This window comes from Ovis canadensis, chromosome 22, assembly GCF_042477335.2.
Source record: "Ovis canadensis isolate MfBH-ARS-UI-01 breed Bighorn chromosome 22, ARS-UI_OviCan_v2, whole genome shotgun sequence".
In the NCBI taxonomy this organism is placed as follows: domain Eukaryota; kingdom Metazoa; phylum Chordata; class Mammalia; order Artiodactyla; family Bovidae; genus Ovis; species Ovis canadensis.
Window position 1 is genome coordinate 49,563,885 of NC_091266.1, and position 21,557 is coordinate 49,585,441.

Consider the following 21,557-nt stretch of genomic DNA (forward strand, 5'->3'; position numbering starts at 1 on the left):
TGAGAGAACTGATATTCCCAGCAGTGCTATTTGTGAAGCTCATCTTGCTATGATAAACGAAACTGAACGTTACCTTCTTTGGTTGGGCCTGGCATTGTTTTGCCTGGTGGTGTTGGCGTGTCTCCTGGCATGACACTGAAACCACATGTATAGTTAATTGGTTGGCTGTGGCAGGGTTCAGTGTCTCATGGGAGGTCTGTTGGAACCCTGTGCCTGATGACAGCCCCGTGTCCTTCCAAGCCTTTTGCTCTGGCCTTCAGAAGTGCTTATTTTTTTCTGTTATTAATCCTATACTGGACTTGAATTATTGTAGAATTCTGTCTAAAGAATTGGGTGCATTAGTGCTTATCCTATCCAAGAAACTTTAAAAGTTTATATACGTGTTGTTCTTTGGTTGCTAATTCTTGTCCAACTCTTTGCGACCCTATGAACTGCAGCATGCCAGGCTTCCCTGTCCTTCACTATCTCCTGAGTTTGCTCAGACTCATAACTGTTGAGTTGGTGATGCTATCTAACCATCTCATCTTCTACCACCTGCTTCTCCTTTTGCCTTCAGTCTTTCCCAGCATCAGGGTCTTTTGTAACGAGTCAGCTTTTCGCATCAGATGGCCAAAGTATTGGAGCTTCAGTTTCAGTATCAGTCCTCCCAATGAATATTCATGGTTGATTTCCTTTAGGACTGACTGGTTTGATCTCTTTGCAGTCCAAGGGTCTCTGTGTTCGATACAGGATACAGGATGCTTGGGGCTGGTGCACGGGGATGATCCAGAGAGATGATATGGGGTGGGAGGGAGGTTCAGGATTGGGAACTCATGTACACCCATGGCTGATTCATGTCAATGTATGGCAAAACCAATACAGTATTGTAAAGCAAAATAAAGTAAAAATAAAAATTAAAAAAAAAAAGGGTCTTCTACAGCACCACAGTTCTGAAACATCAATTCTCTTAGCCTTCTTTATGGTTCAGCTCTCACATCCATACTTGAGTACTGGAAAAACCATAGCTTTGTCTGTACAGACCTTTGTTGGCAAAGTGATGTCTTTGCTTTTAATACACTGTCTAGGTTTGTCATAGCATTCCTTCCAGGGAGCCTGCATCTTTAAATTTCATGGCTTCAGTCACTCTCCGCAGTGATTTTGGAGACCAAGAAAAGAAAATCTGTCACTGCTTCCACTTTCCCCCCTTCTATTTGCCATAAAGTGATGGGCCTGGATGCCATGATGTTAGTTTTCTGAATATTGAGTTTTAGGCCAACTTTTTCACTCTTCTTTTTCACCCTCATCAAGAGACTCTTTAATTCCTCTTCATTTTCTGCCTTTAGAGTGTTATCACCTGCGTATCTGAGGTTGGTACTTCTCTGAGCAGTCTTGATTCCAGCTTGTGCTTCATCCAGCCCAGCATTTGAAAAGATGTACTCTGCATATAAGATACGTAAACAGGATGAGAGTATACAGTCTTGTCACACTCTTTTCCTGATTTTGAACCCATCAGTTGTTCCATATAAGGTTCTAACTGTTGCTTCTTGACCTACATAGAGGTTTCTCAGGAGACAGGTAAGGTGGTCTAGTATTCCCGTCTCTTTAAGAATTTTCCACAGTTTGTTTTGATCCACATAATCAAAGACTTTCACATAGTCAACGAAGCAGAAGTACATGTTTTTCTGGAATTCCCTTGCTTTCTCTACAATCCAACAATTTGATTAGCAATTTGATCTCTGGTTCCTCTGCCTTTTCTAACTGTGTTTGTACATGTGGAAGTTCTTGGTTCATGTACAATTGTATGGTAGTTTGAACATTCTTTACCACTGCTCTTCTTTGGAGTTGGAATGAAAACTGTTCTTTTCCAGTCCTGTGGCCACTACTGAGTTTCCAAATTTGCTGACGTATTGAGTACAGCACTTTAATAGCATCATCTTCTAGAATTTTAAGTGGCTTAGCTGGAATTCTATCACCTCCACTAGCTTTGTTTGTAGTAATGCTTCCTAAGGCCCACTCGACTTCACACTCCAAGATGTCTGGCTCTAGGTGAGTGACCACATCATCGTGGTTTTCCCAATGAACATGAACAGTATGAAAAAGCAAAAAGATTTGACACTGGAAGATGACACCGGCCCCCCCTCCCCCCCTGCAACCCCTGTCAGAAGGTGTCTACTATGCTACTAGGAAATAGCAGAGGGCAATTACTAATAGTTCCAGAAAGAATAAAGCCGCTGAGCCAAAGTGAAAACAGCACTCAGTTGTGGACTTCTCTGGTGGTGGAAGTAAAGTCTGGTGCTGTAAAGAACAATATTGCATAGGAACCTGGAATGTTAGGCCCATGAATGAAGGTAAATTGGAAGTGGGCAAACTCCAGGAGATGGCAAGAGTGAATGAACATCAACATTTTAGGAATCAGTGAACTAAAATGGACCGGAATGGGTGAATTTAATTCAGATGACCATTATATCTGCCACTGTGGGCAAGAATCTCTTAGAAGAAATGGGGTAGCCCTCATAGTCAACAAGAGTCCGAAATGCAGTACTTGAGTGCAGTCTCAAAAATGACAGAATGATACTGGCTTGTTTCCAAGGCAAGCCATTCAACATCACAGTAATACATGTCTAGGCCCCAAACACTTATGCCAAAGAAGATGAAGTTGACCGATTCTATGAAGACCCACAAGACCTAGAAATAAAATTTTAAAAAGATGTCTTTTTCATCGTAAGGGATTGGAATGCAAAAGTAGGAAGTCAAGAGATACCTGGAGTAACAGATAAGTTTGGCTTTGGAATACAAAATGAATTAGGGCAAAAGCTAACAAACTTTTGTCAAGAGAACACAGCAATCATAACAAACACCTTTTTCCAACAACACAAGACATGATTGTATGAATAGACATCACCAAGTTGTTAGTACCAAAATCAGCTATATATAGTACACTGTCATAAACCAGCATGCCAGCAGCTAGGCTTTTGCCCAGTGCTTTTATTTTCTTGTTGGTATTTACAATGAGTGTATTTTATTACCATGAGATTTGATCTCCATGACTCATACATAATATAATAACAAAATACTCAGTCTTTGTTTTTAACATAATTACTGAGGACAGATTACTGGATATGAGTTTTTTCTTGGTTTATCAATTATGGTAATGAAGAGTCATAACTCTCTCAAAAACACTTTGCTTTGTTCATTTCTTAAAAGAAACATGTTTTATGGGAAGCAGCATGATATAAATGAAGGATTCAGACAGACCTGGAATTAAATCCCAGTTATTCCATTTGTTAGTTATATGATCTTGAGCAAGTTACTTAACTTCTCCAAGCCTTACTTTCCTCACTTATAAAATGGAACCAGTATTTACTTTTCAGGTTTATTATGCAGTTTGGAAGTAATATAGCTAAAGTTCTTACTTCATATGAGAGCTCACTAAATGTTAGCAGCTTTTAAAATTGTATTCATTGTTATTTTTATTATAAAATGCATTATTATTATTAAGTCTGCTAAGCACCTAGCACAATAACTGACATATATAATAATACTTTCCCTACTTCCCTAATCTAAATCGCTGATTATTTATAAAAAATATATTTGAGACTCATAAATATTTTAAAATTAGGGACTATGAAATACACATCAATTAGTTTGAAGTTTTATATGGTCATTTGATATATAATTTGATATATAATCAGGTATATAATTAACACTTTATTAAAGTGGATAATTAAGACCTTACTGTACTCTGAAACCTCACTGTTGTGCTTAGTCTTTCAGTTGTGTTTGACTCTTTGTGACCCTGTAGACTGTAGCCCACCGGGCTTCTCTGTCCATGGGGATTCTCCAGACAAGAATATTAGAGTGGGTTGCCATGCCCTCCTCCAGGGGATCTTCCCAACCCAGGAATCAAACGCAGGTCTCCTACGTTGCAGGCAGATTATTTACTGTCTGAGCCACCAGGGAAACCAAAACCTCACTAGGTTGGACTATTGACAGAAATACTAGTTTGATTTGCAGGGTTGTTTTTTTTTTTTTTTTAAATTTTGTTTTGAGTAACTCCAGTTGCTGTTATTAGTTGTTAACTGTTATTATTCACTTGTTCCACCCAACTTTGGTTTTCAGTTTCTATAAATTATTTATTTCCAAGCTTCAAGGTATAATTAATGGTTTTAGTAGGTACATTTATTTACTTATAAGCAACAAACTCATTTTTTTTTAAGCAACAAACTCATTATCTTTGTTTCTTAAATTGGTAACAGAGATGCTGCACTTCTAATCTACTTTTGTTTGACAAAATTTTTCTTCATAGTGTGTAAAGTTGTAAATCATGGTCTAGTAATTATAAATTCTGATTTATGAAAGCATAGATTAATGAGATTTTATTTTTCTTTTCTTTGGAGAGAAGGGAACATGCTCTTCATTGATATTAATATTGCTTTCATGAAATCTTAAACTGTGTTTTGCTTAGCTTTTCATTTAAAATATTTTGTATTTAAGGTCTCATTTGAATCCAGAGCATTTTAGCTCTTTCTCTTATGAAATTGGCTTAGGTATTTTATATGTTTATCCTTTGCTAACAAAGGTCCATATAGTCAAAGCTATGGTTTTTCCAGTAGTCATGTACAGATATGATAGCTGAATCATAAAGAAGGCTGAGTGCCTAAGGATTGATGCTTTTGAACTGTGGTGTTGGAGAAGACTCTTGAGAGTCCCCTGGCAACAAGGAGATCAAACCAGTTGATCCTAAAGGAAATCAACCCTGAATATTCATTGGAAGGACTGATGCTAAAGCTGAAGCTCCAATACTTTGGTCACCTGATGCGAAGAGCCGACTCATTGGAAAAGACACTGATGTTAGGAGAGATAGAAGGCAGGAGGAGAAGGGTACGACAAAGGACGAGACTTTTGGATGGCATCAACGACTCAATAGACACGAGTTTGAGCAAACTCTGGGAGATGGTGAAGGACAGGGAAGCCTGATGTACTACAGTCCGTGGGGTCACAAGGAGTTGGACATGACTGAAGGACTTCACAACAGCATGTTTATCCTTAAAGTTTAACACTGTTCCTTTTTGATATTTATTCTATTCTTAAGGTTGATTTTCAATAGCTCATTTGTACCTAATCATGTACTTAAGTCCTTTTAATATTGATTCTTCCTCCCTATATTTTGCCCAAATATGTTGATCTTCCTTTCACACACAGACTAATGTGCTATTTCTGAGAGAATTTAGTAGCTTTTTCTTAACTGTATTTACAGACTGCCTCATAATAGTAGCTATCTATGTATTAACTCCCCTCTCCCTTCCTGTCCCCCCATCTTTTCTTAAAAATGATAATGGTTCACATTTTAATGGAAAGTTTTAGATAAATTATCTTCACTGTTTCCTTTAATCATTATTTATTTTGTGTAAATTTCAGGATTAGAATGGCTGAATACGGAAGAACCTATTTCTGTCTATAAGGATCTATGTGGAAAAGTGGTCGTCCTTGATTTCTTCACCTACTGCTGCATAAACTGTATTCACCTGTTGCCTGATCTTCATGCATTAGAACACACATACTCTGATAAAGGTATCTGCTCTTTTTAATTGGTTTCTAACAGACTGTCCTGGCATAGTCACTGGAGAGTGGCTGACTCATTTTGCTCATAGGAGAATGAACATTTGGCAAGACTTCAGTGATTCTGAAAGTAATTTCTAATCTGTGAATTAAGGACTCCATGTACCTTTTTGTGAAGAGTTAAGCTTAGTGATAATGGTTTGCTTTCCTAAAGAACCAGCATTTAGTATATGATTTTTCTTTAAAAATAAGGATATAGTTTTCTTTTTTCATTATCAAGTATTTTAAAAACGTTATTTTGTACATCTGGACTTACCTAAATTTGTTCCATGAAAAAAAGAGAAAATAAAATGCATGACTAATTTTATACTTTTCTCACTATGATAAAAAGGTTTAAAGTTCTTTTTAGGAAATATAACTAGGCTTCTTTTAATTTCAAATGACCTAAAACTACTACTAATATTTTAGAAGGCAGAATATTATAACAGATACTTTTTCTTTGACCCTGCTTTATTTATTTATAAAGGTTAAGGCTTTCCAGAGCACACTAGGAAATCCTTTTTTATGGTATTACAAATTTTGAAATTTTAACAGGAGATTATGCTAAGTATTTTCTGTAAAACTTTGACATTTTTCAGATTTTGTTTCTTGTTTACTTCTTTCTATAAAAAGAGAACATGTGGAGTAAATGAAATAAAGGCTCCATTTGATTAGGCTTAAATTAGTTGAAGCTGTCCTCTTTGCAGTGACTAAAAAGTGGTCACTGATCTTGTGAGAGTAAAAATGAGAATAGAGTATGCATGTACAAAAATGAAGGGTATCTGGAAACTTAGTTGTAAAAAAAAAAAAAAGGAAATGTTGAATAAAATCTTCAGTGCAAGTGAAACTTCTGATGTTTTTAATTTGGAATAGACTATATTGGAATTGCCTGTTAATGAGATTTATCAAAAACCCACATATTCCCAATAATTAAATCATGTTTTAAAAAATTCATCCATATTTAAGAAATAAGAGTATTTCATTGTCTCCTAGGTTTTAGATGCTTGTGTGTCTTGTTCAGGTCCATGTAATAAATGTATTTATTGAGTATGTATTATGTGCAGGACACTCGAACTGCTAAGGAAATATATAACAAAGTTGAATTAAAGCAGTGGGGAAAGGAGTGACTCACTTTGCCTAAAAGCTTTGGAAGATGTTTCTCAGAGGAGACAATTAGGTTGAAACTTGAAAATGAGCAGAAGTGTAGCTGAAAATGACGGGGGCAGGAGGGACACTCCTGGCTGAGGAAATGACAGGTAAACAAGCAAGGAAGCAAAGAAGGACTAAAGTTGAAGGAGGAAGACTTGTTTTACATTTTATATTTCTGTTTGAATTTTTGCTATATGGTTACCTGTATATAAAATGCTTTTATAAAAATTTTAAAAGAAAAAGATTAGGCATCTTAAAAATTATTTAAGTTAGATTTATAGCTAATATAAGAGGCAGTTAATTCCCCTGATCCATTTACTCAAATTAGCAAGTTTTACAATAAAACAATTAAACATGATACTCTATTCATATAGTCGAAGATTAGAAATGTCCATGAAATGCTTTACTTACAATCCTCCTAGGAAATTGCAAACATTTTCATCTCTCTTAGATACCAAATGGAAGGAGTAGATTTGGGGAGTGAAAAATAGTTTACTGTGGCAAGACTACAGGGGCTTCTTAGAAAAGTGAAAGGAGAGGAAGGTAGATTAGGTTCAGACTCACTATGAAGAGCTTTGTATAACCTTCTTAATAGTTAAGTTAATATGCTTTTTCATCCATTGAAAATACAGAGACGTTTGAGGTTGTTTTATTTGCATAATAGGAAAATGACAATATGATTTGTGTTTCAGGATGGTATTTACAGACTGGGTTAAGAATCCCGAAGTTAACCATTTCCTGCTTCATATCACTGCTAATAAACTCTTAGGTTAACTCAGTTGTTTAACCTTTATCTGAAGCAAATTCTGTGGCTTCTTAGAATGGATCCTTATAATCTCTTTACCAGTTTACTGAAAATATTTTAAAACACATTGTGACAAAAAATAATAACAATTTTTGCATATAAATACACTTCTGAAAAGTAAAATACTTTGTAACTGGTTTCAACATTGTAATTTCAAAGAAACAATGCTTCAGTAATATGCTACTGTATTAAAATTCTGGTAACTTAGAATTTTATATTGCTTAGAAGATAAGTTCAATTCATATTCACAAAAGCAGGCATAATCAGAATTATCATATGAAAGTTCAATAAGCTGGCACTAAATTAATTTGCTTTCTTGCTGCTAAGAGTCTTTTAAAAAATTATTGGAATATAGTTGATTTACAACATTGTGTTAGTTTCAGGTACAGCAAAGTGAATCAGCTGTACACACACACAGGTATATATATATCCTTTTTCAGATTCCTTTCTCATATAGATTGTTATTACAGAATATTGAGTAGAATTTGCTGTGTTTTATAGTAGGTTCTTGTTATTTATAGATGTTAATTCTAGTCTCCTAATTAATCACGCTGCTGTGTCTTATCTCAGTACTATCTGATATATTTATGAATGTATCTGCAGCCATGTTATTTATGTCCTTGAAGAGGCATTCAGTAGCCTGTTTTTATTTCATGGAATTTGAGTTCGTTTATCAGTAAGCCAGAAATGCTCAGCTGAGTAAGTAAGTGGATTTTAATTTAAAAACACTCTGAAAGAGGGCCAATTTAATACTTAGTCTCCTTCCTCTTTAAAACAGCTTTTAGAATCAGGTTTGTAATGGTGACCAGTATCACTTTCACAGTAGCATACAAGAAATTATAAATGTCAAAGATCTAAAGCAAAAGTAAAGATACTTAATAGTAGCGAATGGTTCTGATGTTCAAATAGTTTTTAAGAATGTAGCTGGGCCCTGAGCTTGTTATTAATTTGTAATGAGTTAGCATATATTTGTATTACATTGACAGGTACCTCTGGTTTTTTTCCCTTTTCTCCTTGAGGGTTTCTAGTTTTTTTTTAACCTCTTTATACTGGATATGTTAATAGCATATTTTTATATAACATGCAAATTTAGCACAGTGGCTATCTAAGGAAAAGCACTGATTTTATAAGAAAACATCTGGTAGGAAAATTTGGCATACTTTTAAATGTGCTTACTAGGTGAATGTTAATATATAGTTAAATCAGACTCTAAAAATCTAAATTCCATAATACTTCTGAGTAACCACTGGTATTCTTATTATGTAGTATATGCTATTTTTCTGTTTCATACTTTTTAAACATTAGAAGAATATATTTCTGATTTTACAGTGAAAGTAAACTTTAAAAAAATTTATTTTTAGTTGAAGGATAATTGCTTATAATATTGTGTTGGTTTTTGCCATATATCAACATGAATCAGCCATAGTTATACACACGTCCCCTCCCTGTTAAACCTCCCTCCCACCTCCTACCCCACCCCTCTAGGTTGTCACAGAGCACCAGTTTGAGCTTCCTGAGTCATAGAACGAATCCCCAATGCCTGCCTGTTTTACATATGGTAATATGTATATCTCCATGCTGCTCTCTCCATTCATCCCACCCTCTCCTTCCCCGACTATGTCCATAAGTCTGTTCTCTATATCTACATCTCCATTGTTGGCCTGCAGATAGCTTCATCAGTACCATCATTCTAGATTCCATGTATATGTGTTAATATACAAGATTTGCTTTTTTCTTTCTGACTTCATTTTGTATAATAGGCTCTAGGTCCGTCCACCTCATTAGAACCGACTCAAATGCATTCCTTTTTATAGCTGAGTAATATTCCACTGTGTGTATGTAACACAACCTCTTTATCCATTCATTTGTCAATCAACAGCTAGGTTGCTTTCATGTCCTAGCATTGTAAATACTGTTGCAGTGAACACTGGGGTACATGTGTCATTTTCAATTAAGTTCCCTCAGGGTATATGCCCAGTAGTGGGATTGCTGGGTTATATGGTAGTTTTATTCCTAGTTTTTAAAGGAATCTCCATACTGTTCTCCACTGTGGCTATATCAGTTTTCTTTCCTACCAACAGTGCAAGAGGGTTCCCTTTTCTCCACACTGCCTCCAGCATTTATTGTTTGTAGACTTTTTGATGATGGCTATTCTGACCGGTGTGAAGTGATACTTCATTATAGTTTTGATATGCATTTCTCTAATAATGAGCGATGCTGAGCATCTTTTCATGTGTCTGTTAGCCATCTTGAAAGTCCCTTGGACTGCAAGGAGATCAAACCAGTCACTCCTAAAGGAAATCAATCCTGAATATTCATTGGAAGGACTGATGCTGAAGCGCCAATACTTTGGCCACCTGATGTGAAAAGCTGACTCATTAGAAAAGACCCTGATGCTCGGCAGGGGGAAAATATTGAAGACAGGAGGAGAAGAGGGTGGCAGGGGATGAGATGGATGGCATCACCGACTCAATGGACATGAGTTTGAGCAAACTCCAGGAGATGGTGAAGGATGGGGGAGTCTGGCGTGCTACAGTCCATGAGGTCACAAGGAGTCAGTTGGAATACCACCAAACACTGGAAAACAACAAGAACAGAGTAGCCATCTGTATGTCTTCTTTGGGAAATGAAACTTTTAATGAGTCATTATTTGATGAGTTTACTCTGTCAGGGTTCCCAAAACCACCCCCAGGTCAATTCTTTAGGAGGACTCATAGGACTCAGCATGCAGTTGTACTCCTCGTGGCTACAGTTTTTTACAACAAAAGAATACAAAGCAAAATCAGCTAAGGGAGAAGACACATGCGGCTGAGTCCAGGGGAGACCAGGAGCAAGTTTCCAGAGTCGCCTCTTGATGGAATCACATAAGGTACGCTTAATTCCCCCAGCAAGGAGTTGTTAGGATAAGTTTGAGATGTTGCCAACCAGGGAAGGTCATTAGAGACAGCACCCGAGGTTTTTGTTGGGGGCTGGCCACAGAGGCATCTTCTGCCTGGCGCCATGTACCAAATTTCCAAACTCCCAGAAGGAAAGCAAGTGTTCACCATAAACCATAGTGTTTGTACAAACAGTTTAGGTCTTGTGTGCCACTCTTATCAGTTCTGGGAATGATGGGAACACTCCCAAAATCCCGGCAAGGACCAGCCCTGTAAGCAGACCTTTGAGAGAATAGCAGTGGGGCCTGCTGTTAACTCTTTTTTTGTACACACTTCATATTTTCTTTTTGCAGCAGCCCATATGTTTATTATTCTTTGTTCCTAAAGTATGATGAAAATATTGGCCAATTTATGGTAAACTTTCAGAGTGTTTAATGTGGACACAGGGACATGTCAGTTTTTGAAATTTAAAAAACATACAAATTTGCTCCTGGCCTCTGCTTTAATTTAGTAGTCAGTGATTGTGATTTTTTTTTTTTTACCTCATGTTTTCAGTGCTCTTGTTATAAAACCTAAAATCCTCTCTCTCCACACCTTTCTTGCTTTCCCTCAGGGTCTTCTAACCTCCCTTGTCTGCCTTCATCCTTTCTTGAGTATGCATTCTCAGTCGCTAAGTTGTGTCCGACTTTTTGCGGCCCCGTGGACTACAGCCTGCCAGGCTCCTCTCCATGGAATTTCCCAGGCAAGAATACTGGAGTGGGTTGCTATTTCCTGCTCCATTGGATCCTTTCTTGCCTAGATCTCAAGATGTGTCCGTTTACAGTTTTTGTAACAGTAAAACTCCCCATTATTTTTAGTTTTTGCATTGAACTAAGTTATTATACTGCCTGTGATCAAACTTTACTGTCTGCTGTATACTATATAATATATGAGGCTTTTCAGTGCAGTGGTAAAGAATCTGCCCACCAATACAGGAGGCACAAGTGATACGGGTTTGATTCCTGGGTCAGGAAGATCCCCTGGAATAGGAAATGGCAACCCACTCCAGTATTCTTGCCTGGAAAATTCCATGGACGGAGGAGCCTTGTGGAATACAGTTCATGCGGTTGCAGAGTCAGACGTAGCTGAGTAACTGAACACGCACACATATATATATATATACTACTATATATACTTGTAATCTGTATATCTGTACATTTCACAAAAATAAGACCTTAAAAGTTTTTTTAAAGTCCTAACACATTATTGACTGCTTCTGCGAAAATCCTCCAGTCAATGATGAGTTAAAAACTTAAATTTATTTCTAACATTTTAGAAGCTGTTACTCTCTATTTGGTTTCACCTTCCTTTTTTCCCTTTCTTCTTCCTCTCTCTTCTCACTTTCTTCCTTTTCCCTCTCTTCCTTTTCTTCCTTCCATATTTTATTTTAAATGCAGTAGTTTTGATCCATGTGATGGCAAAAAATCCAAAAGGGAAGAGTCTTTTACGTCCTGTTTTATTTTTTGTGTATGATTAACAGAACAAGCGAAATATTTTAAGAAAAATCTCTGTATATGTACTTCAAGGTTGTTGACACTGAAAAAAATTAGAAGCAGTTATTTGGCAGTTGTTCTTGTATATAGATCAATATAGATATCCTCTTTTGTCAATATAATATGGCTTATTGCACACATAAAAGTTTCTTTAGCATTTATACCCTGTCCATTCATTACCTACTTTGTACTAGGCATTGTGTTGGTAAATAATAAAACAGTGTATGGTCCCTAATTAATAGGAATTACAGTCTAACAAGGAGAAAAGTTAAATAACTACATAAATATTTTTATAATTTCTCATTAGTGCTAAGAAGGAAATTACAGTAATCTGGAAGAATAGAAAGTTTTTTCTTTTTTATTGGAGTATATTTGCTTTACAATGTGTTGTTTAGTTTCTTCTGTACAGTGACGTGAATCAACCATATATCCCCTCTGTCTTGGATCTCCTTTCCCGGACTCCCAAACCCACCCATCTAGGTCATCATAGAATACCCAGCTGAGCTTCTGTGCTATCTATAGTAGCTAGATATCTAGCTACCAGATCCCTGCTATCTATCTATCTTACTAGCTATGTATAGTATGGAGATTCCTTAAAACACTAAAAATAGAACTGCCATATGACCTAGCAGTCCCACTGCTGGGCACATACCCTGAGAAAGCTGTAATTCAAAAGGACGCATGTACCTCACAAAAACAAGAAAGCCAAGAGAAAAAATGGAGCTTGAGATCGGAAAGACAGGTATGACTTTACTAGGTGAGAGCATTCCAGACGTAGAGACGCTCTGTAGCAAAGCTTTAAAGTAAGAGAAATAACGAATGATATTCTTGAGGTGCAGAAAGTCCTGGTTGCTATAGCACTGAGAGAGGGAGAGGCGGATGTGGAAGAACTTGCTGAGGACAAGACATGTGGTTTTTGTGTGTAGAACAATGGAACGCCCATGGAGGGTTTTCTGCCAGAGGGTGATGTGATCAGATTTGTGTTTTGTGAAGATCCATTCCTCTCCTGGGCGGGTAACTGTTAATTAGTGAAGAGTGGACCTGTGACAAGGCGGTTGTGTTCCCCCTGAGACATGATGATAGCTTGAAGTCGGTTTTAGGTAATAAAATCGTGGCTTAACGTTGGGTGATGATAGAGAGCTGGTTGGTCATGCCGGAGGTATCCTAGGTAGTTTTCTGGCTTGTATAATTGGACAGATGGTGGAGCCGTTCTGTGACAGGAAATGCCGTAGAAAGGACAAGTTTGGAGGGGACGTTCATGAGCTTAGTTTGAAGTACCTTTGAGACTTGCACTTCTTTCTTCATCTGACTTCCGTTGTTTTTAAGAATGAAGATCTCAGTCCTTAATACGACTCACGAGATTTGTCTCTGTCTGTAGGTTTATTCTCATTTTGTCCAGTGCGCCCCTTTGTTCCGTGTGCTTAGTCACTGACCTTCAGGCTCTTTCGTGTGTGTTACTTTCTCTCCCTGGAATCTCCTTCATTGCTCTCTTAACACAGTTAACATCTTCTCGTCTTTCGAATCTCACCCTGACTCATCACTTTTTTGAAGAAGTATTGGGGTATATTGATCAGAAGAAAAAAAAATACATATTTTGAAGTAATATAATATCATTTCAGTTGCTCAGTCGTGTCTGACTCTTTGCGACCCCATGGACTACAGCATGCCAGGCTTCCCTGTCCTTCACCCTCTCCTTGAGCTTGTTCAAACTTAGGTCCTTTGAGAGGTCCTTAGGTTGGTGATGCCATCCAACCATCTCATGTAATATATATATGATATATAATATATTTGGACTCAACTCATGAATTCTTATTTGTTTTTATAAAGCATCACTGTCATTATTTATTTTGATTTTCACAGTTTTCCTATTTGACTAATAGGATCATCTTCAAGCTATTCTATCACCTGTGTCCTTTTGTCCTTAATCATTCTCTGAGCACTTCTTGTCAATAACAAAATGTTTCCAGGTTCGTCTTGTACTTTCCCAGCCCCATCTCTGAATCAGCCATTTTTCCAAGGAGCCTCTGATTCCTTTGAGTATTGAATATTGAGAATGATTTTGAGAAAATAAGATCTGGACACTAGATGTGCTTGTTGCTACTGGGGTGTCTTTGCTTCCAGTCCCTTTCAACTAAATTTTAAAATTATTTAAATTAGTTCCTCCCACTCCCCACCCCCATGAGATTATGTTATTAATTTGAAGTACAGCTAGATTCATTTGTTTTTATTTGTATTTTTAGCCCCCCTTCCCCCATTTTTGTTTGATATTGTTTGGTTTTCAGTATGCAAAACTATGGGCTTCCCTGGTGGCTTAGACAGCAAAGAATCTGCCTGCAATGCAGGAGCCCCAAGTCAGGAAGATTCCTTGGAAAAGGGAATGGCTACCCTCTCCAGTATTCTTGCTTGGAGAACCCCATGGACAGAGGAGCCTGGGAGGCTACAGTTCATGGAGTCACAAAGAGTTGGACACGACTGAGTGACTAACACTTTCACTATTTCGTGAAGAATTATAACTTGATCCGAAAGTCAGAACCACACAGAAAATATAGTTCCATCCACCCATCTCTCCTGCTTATTCTTACCTTCTCATTCTTTTTGTCCTGTTCTTTTTCTTTTTTAAATTTCTTTTTTTAATATTTTATATTATTTTAAGTGACATGCCATTGACATTTTTATGCACTTTACTTTTTATCATGTAAGTTTTCCTGGCAGTCACTCCATATAAATTTATAGAAAACTTCCCGGTTATTTTCAATAGCTGCGTAGTAGTGTGTGCGTGTGCGCACGCACGCGCATGTGCCATAATTTATTCAGCTACTCTCCTGTCCTGTGTAGTGACCCTTGTTGTTCACTGGCTAAGTTGTGTCTGATTCCTTGCGACCCCAGGGACTGCAGCACCAGGCTGATACATTGTTTCTAATATTTAGCAGTCCCAAACAGTGAATAATCTTGTGGATACATTTTGTGCTGATAAGTTAGTCTACCTGTAGCTGTTGCCTGTATGTCTGATGGCTCTACCCGAAGTCAGGAGGTCAGGCAGTTGAAAAGGAAAGATGGATCTGAAGGAGGGGAGAAGAAGGGCAAACTACAACCTAATGCCTAAACTGGAATCCCCTTAAGGATGAGCTGGAGCCCATGTAAGCGTGCAGCATAAGTAATGAGTTGGCCAGCAGAATATGTTTGTTCACTTCATCACGGAGCTAACAGCTCAACCTGGCCCAGGAGTTGGACACGCCGAGGGAGGAGATCTGGCTAAAGCTGGTGCAGCTGCTGGGTGCCCCGCCGCTCCCCCACAGCCCTCCGGGTGAGCCCGCAGAGGAGGAGAGTGTGTACACTGGTGCCCTGGTGCCTGGTGCCCTGCACCAGCCTTCCCACAGAGAGGATCGGGCTGCTGCTGCCTTTTACACCTTCCGGTTCTCTCACAAAATATCTCGTGGTCCAGGATAAGTCAGAACTAGACAAGGAATACGACTGCTGGAAGAGTTCCAACCTAGCTAAATCAGCAGAATACAACCCAAGAGATGAAGAATAATATAAAATCATATATTCTGACAGAATTAGAAAGAATGCAAATAAAGAAAAATGGAAATAAAAGGCAAAGTGGGGAAACAGACTACTGATAATTGTATAGGTAATCAGTTAAAAGATACCGTTTAAAGATGATAGACCAGATCATAAAAGATTATAAAAATGGGAGTTAATACTTTTATAATATGATAAAAAATATTACTAGAAAATAGCCACTGGAACAAAAATACAGACCTTCCTAAAATCCCCAAAAAATCTTAAAAAAGAAGGAAAAATGGGCACACCAAATAGAGAAAACACACTGTAACATAATATACAGTAATTACAGTATAGAGAAATACAAAAGGTTTGATCAACAAACCACATCAATAAATGTGATTAAGGTTAACTTTCCCACTGAAAGAAAATACCCATCAGTTCCTATTTTCGGTTTTTCAGTTTTTTATATTTTTTTGTCAGGAGTGAATGCTGAATTAAAAAAAAAATTTTGTGTCTCCTAAATTTCTTGTTTATCTTTATTACTTACTTTCTTTTGATTTATTTTCTTTTCCTGGCCATGATTAGAAGCTTGATTAGTTCAGGCCCCTACCCCCCCACCTCCCATCCCTCTTCTCCAGAGAGGGGAAGAGGCTGGAAATGGAGTTAATGATGGACCATGCCTCTGTGATGAAGCCTTTTTAAAATTTCCAAGGGTATAGAGCTCAAAGAACTTAAGTTGGTGAACACAGCTGGGGTAGTGGCAGGCTGGGAGTGCACGTGGAAGCTCTATACCCCTTCCCACGTACCTCGCCTTGTGTTCACTCCTCCATCCGGATGTTTGGCTGTATGTTTTATCATACTCTTGTACAATAAACCAGTAAAGCATAAGTGTTTCTCTGGATTCCCTTATTGTAGCAAATAATCTAATCCAAGGGAAGGGTCATGGAAATCTGATTTGTAGCCAAGTTGAACAGAAGTGTGGGTAGCTTGGGGACCTGTGACTTGCTGTTGTCATCAGAAGTGGGAGGGCAGGCTTGTGAGTGACTGTCCCTGTGTTAGAATTGAGAACACCCAAAAGTTGTCGCAAACCGTTGCCTAGTGTGGGGGAAACACCCACCCATCTGGTGTCGGCAGTGTTGTAAGTGGCATTGGTGTAGGAGTAAAGGAGAAACATGCCAGAAGAGTGGAGTTTCTGTGAAACAAAAGACAATTTTTTTGTTAATAATACCAGTTTTACTGTATTGTGGTTTAGAACGTAACCTTTATAATCCTTTCTTTGTGATCAGTATTTATAAATATCCCATGTACACTTGAGAGGAAAGTCTATTTTTTATTATCAGAGTGTCTCTGCTTTATCAAGTTGCTTCCTTCATTGCTTGGGGGTCTTCCTAGTTGTTTTATCTTTGTTGTAAACGCTTTTCACGTGAAAAAATTTCTTCCTTTGTTTAATGCTGTGAGGATTGACATCTACCTTGTCAGAGATATCCTACTGCTGCTGCTAAGTCATTTCAGTCGTGTCCGACTCTGTGCGACCCCATAGACAGCAGTCCACCAGGCTTCTCTGTCCCTGGGATTCTCCAGGCAAGAACACTAGAGTGGGTTGCCATTTCTTTCTCCAAAGCGTGTATGCATGCTAAGGTGCTTCAGTCGTGTCCGACTCTGTGTGACCCCATGGACAGCAGCCCACCAGGCTCCTCTGTCCACGGGATTCTCTAGGCAAGAATACTGGAGTGGTTGCCATTGCCTTCTCCCAAGATATATCCTGCTTACCAGAATTACACTCTTCTGTTCCTATCCTTTCATTTGCCCACATATGTTTTCCCATATCTTTATTTTTTGCTTTTCTGGTTCACTTTGTTTTCGATGTGTCTCTGATGTACAGAATGTGTCCAAATCTTTTTAATAGATGAATTAAACCCATTCACATTTATTTTTAAGTATTATATGTATAGTTATGTGTTATTTTGTATATTATGTTTTATTTGTTGTTTCTCAACATATGCTTTTTTTCTATTTTACATTACTAATTTCTTTTGATACATAGAAAACGTTATAGTTCTCTTTTATTGGTTATCTTTGTACTTATAACTTAAAAAAATAATAATAGTGCACATTTGTTGAGGTTTTACAGTTTTGCAGTGTACTAGGTACTATGCTAAATGTCTTATACAGATTGTCTTTATATCCTCAAAGCTGACCTGTGAGGCTATTGACTGTCATTTTCCCATTTTACAAATAAGAAAACTGGTACACAGAGAGATTTAGTGCCATGCCCGAGGTAACTCAGCGAGTAGTAAAGCCAGAATGTGACTTCAGGGAGCTTATTCTGTTTTTTTAAGAACTTTATTGCTGCATATTTGGCATACAGTGTATTTTAAGTGTACAGGCCTTCCCACTCCTCCCCACTGCCCTTCTACCTGGTTCTTCAAGGTGTCCCTCATCACTGTGTCTTTTTCTCTGCCGCTGCTTTCAAGACGTTTGTGGGTTTTTTCTTTAATCCTTGGTTTTCAGAACTTAATGATGTGTGTAGGGATGGTTTTCTTTTAGTTTACCTTCTTTACAGTATACTGACCTTCTTGAATTCTGTGCATTTATATCTTTAGTCACATTTTGAAAGCTCTGGTGTTATGTATTTTTCCTGCCCCAGTCTCTAGCGCCTCTCTAAGATTCCTGTTGCATGTATAGTAGACCTTCTGAAACTGTTCCACGGGCTCACTGGGGCCCATTCTCAATGCAAAGCTGTGAAAGGGGAAACAAAATACAGCTGAAAACTCGCCCTCCTGTAATTTGCTTTTCCAAGTTCTGACCCCTCTCTAACAGTCTGCCTGCCTTTGTTTACTATTCTCAGTCATCAGGCATGTGTTTGTGTGTGTGTTTTGATTTGGAGTTACTAGTTGTAATGGAAGGATGGCCTGTCTGGTACTTAGACCTCCCAATTTGTGTGGTTTTATTTTTTCTTCATACTGGTTTGTATAGTTTTTAATGAATATGTTGAGAGATTCTAATTTACATGGCTATTATTACCTCTATCACTTTGGTAGTCAGTACTGAGTTTTTCTCTGAATCTAGCCTAAAACTTTATACTTTTTTTTCTGTATTATTTTCTTGACATGCTGTATTGATTAAGTAAAAGAAATAGGTTGTTTTTAGTTTTCAGCAATTCTGCTGTCTATAATATGGTCTGTTCTAAGAGCTATACAGTAGGAATTTTAAATAAGTCAAGGACCTTATCTTGTTCCTGTTCATTCTGTTAATCTATGATGTAGTTAGATGAGAAAAATTTAAGAAGATAATGTGACAATCAATACCAGCAGAAAGCAATCATAGTCTTTGTGAATTTTAAAGGGGCTTAAAATAGGTGGGAAAAGGTTACAAAATGTCAACGTCTTTTTAATAAAATAAATTATTTTAAAGCTTTATCTAGAAAAAGGACGCAGGGTTTTAAACTTAAAGTTGCTACATGATTTTGATCACGTGGTTTTTATGTAGTTATCAAGATTGAATTTAGATATAAATGTTAATTTTTTATTCATGAGTTTAAATACAGTTGAAGGTACTAATTTAGTCCTATCTTTTCTCTTTTTTATCTGTTTATACTTATTTATGACCCTAACCCTAATATATGGATGGTGATAGTCAAATTTTAATACTTAATAATGTTCAACTTTTAATTTTTCGCATTTAGATGGTCTTCTGATTGTTGGTGTTCACTCGGCTAAGTTTCCAAATGAAAAAGTCCTGGATAACCTTAGGAGTGCCGTTCTTCGATACAACATCACCCACCCTGTGGTTAATGATGTAGATGCCAGCCTTTGGCAAGAACTAGAAGTTTCCTGCTGGCCAACTCTGATCATACTCGGACCCCGTGGAAACATGTTGTTTTCTTTGATTGGAGAAGGACATAAAGAGAACTTATTTTTATATACTTCAATAGCTTTAAAGTATTACAAAGACAGGGGGCAGATCAGAGCTAATAAAATTGGAATAAAGCTCTATAAAGACTCCTTGCCACCTTCACCACTGCTGTTTCCTGGCAAAATAGCAGTGGACCATGTGTCTAACAGATTGGTAATAGCAGACACTGGACACCATAGAATTTTGGTCGTCTGGAAGAATGGACAAACTCAGCACAGCATTGGAGGTAAAGTCTGCTGATTGTGGAATATAACGTATTTTACATTACATATGTGAAAATTATTCAGAGAGGTATTAAAATGGAAATCTGTAAACAACTATATACGGGCAATATACACTGTTAACTTCATCAGAAATTACTTTGTTAATTAATGTGGGGTATCTGAATTAATGCCTTCTCACTTCCTGAAAAACAACCAAAATTACCCCCCAAAAATTCCATTAAGATCAAAAGGTGGAAATCTTTTGTATAATTTTCAAGTATATCTGTATATCCCATCTTGTTTTTTCAAAAAACTGCCACTTGATTGTACCTTATGAAAATATTGTATACATTTTAGATTTGGGGCATTTTATATGGAAGTATTATATTTCCCTTTCCATCAAAGTACAGCCATATCTTTTTTAAGACCAAGATTATACCCTAAGAACTCGAGACTTAGATTATAAAGTAAATAACCTAGGATTTGTATAACATTATACCTTTGTCTCCTTCCATAAGAACTTAAGCATACTTTTGAATCCAATGCCTTTGGTTGTGGCAAAATAAAAGTATCATGTAGGCATAGGTCATTTTCTTCCGTATCTCCCTGGTCTGTATCTAAAAAGGGCTCTTATTGACATCTTACATAATTAATAAAATCTACTAAGTACACTGTTAATCCTGCTCCTCCAGGCTGAAATGACATCCAACAAAATATTAGTCAAAGAGAAAAGTAATTCATCTCCTTGCAGTCTTCACTTAGTCACATGTGCACTGTTAGTACATAAGGGGCTGTTCTTATTATGCCAAGATAATATTCCCTTAGCCCTTGAAGGTATTTGTTGTTTCTGTTAGAGTATGTGTGTGTTCTGTGTTGTTTATTTTGCTTTGGCAACTTTGTATTTTAATTTGTAACAGGCAGAGAATTGTGACTCAAAAACATGTGTTATAGCAAGTTACATTTAAATAATTAAAAGTTTTTTTAATAGCTTCTAAAATTTTTTAAATAGTTTAGATGGATATTCTCCTTTGTTAAACAGAGAAACCAGCAGCAAACTGCCTTTTCCAAACATGTTTCTAGAAATACTATTATCTTGTGATAGATTTATAGTTATTCTGCAGATATTAAAAGAGAATTTTGTGGTCAGATACACTCAGGAGATACTGATCAGGTGTGCTTTAAAAGATTCTTGGTGGTAGTGGTCTCATCCTACTAGATCTTTTACTCTGCTAATGTCGCTCAAGAATATATGCGAAGGGGTTATAGAGTACATAGTACTCTCCAATCTGAAGTGACCACAGTATTCTCCCTCTTTTTTCCCTCAGAGAGGTCTCATCATCAACAATAATAGTGTTATTAATAATAACAAACAAAAAATATGCCTGGCATTATTCTGAGCACTTTACCTGTATTAATGTAAACAGTGCTATAAGTTAGATATATTATTAGTTCGGTTTTACAGAAGAGAAACTTTTGTAAACGTTTGTCACACAGAACTTGCCTGGATCAACAGCTAAGTAGAGCTGGGGTTTAAACCAAGTCTGTTAAGTTGGGATTCATGGGCTATTAAGAAATGCTTGAATGATCCTCATGACCTGTGAACCCCTTGAAATTGTGACATTTAAAGCTGTTGCTAAGGTGCTTCAGTCGTGTCCGACTCTGTGCGACCTCCATGGACAGCAGCCCACCAGGCTCCGCCGTCACTGGGACTCTAGGCAAGAACACTAGAGTGGTTGCCATTTCCTTCTCCAATGCATGAAAGTGAGAGGTGAAAGTGAAGTCGCTCAGTCGTGACCGACTCTTAGCGACCCCATGGACTGTAGCCTACCAGGCTCCTCCATCCATGGGATCCTCCAGGCAAGAGTACTGGAGTGGGTTGCCATTTCCTTCTCCAGACATTTAATGGGCATGTGTATTTTTGTAAGGGAACGGCTCATAATTTTCACTGTTATCATCAAAAGAGTTTATCTTCCAAAATTGTTAAGAATCATTC

General features: G+C 37.4%; 1 protein-coding gene across 1 annotated transcript in view; it reads left to right on the plus strand.

Annotated features, from left to right (window-relative positions):
• Nucleotides 1-21,557, plus strand: part of NHLRC2 (NHL repeat containing 2) — a 53,682-nt gene that overhangs the window by 1,429 nt on the left and 30,696 nt on the right. Inside the window, exons 2-3 of the mRNA XM_069567641.1 lie at nucleotides 5,398-5,550; nucleotides 19,132-19,587. Coding sequence (XP_069423742.1) covers nucleotides 5,398-5,550; nucleotides 19,132-19,587 — 609 coding nt within the window. The remainder of the gene's footprint in view (nucleotides 1-5,397; nucleotides 5,551-19,131; nucleotides 19,588-21,557) is intronic.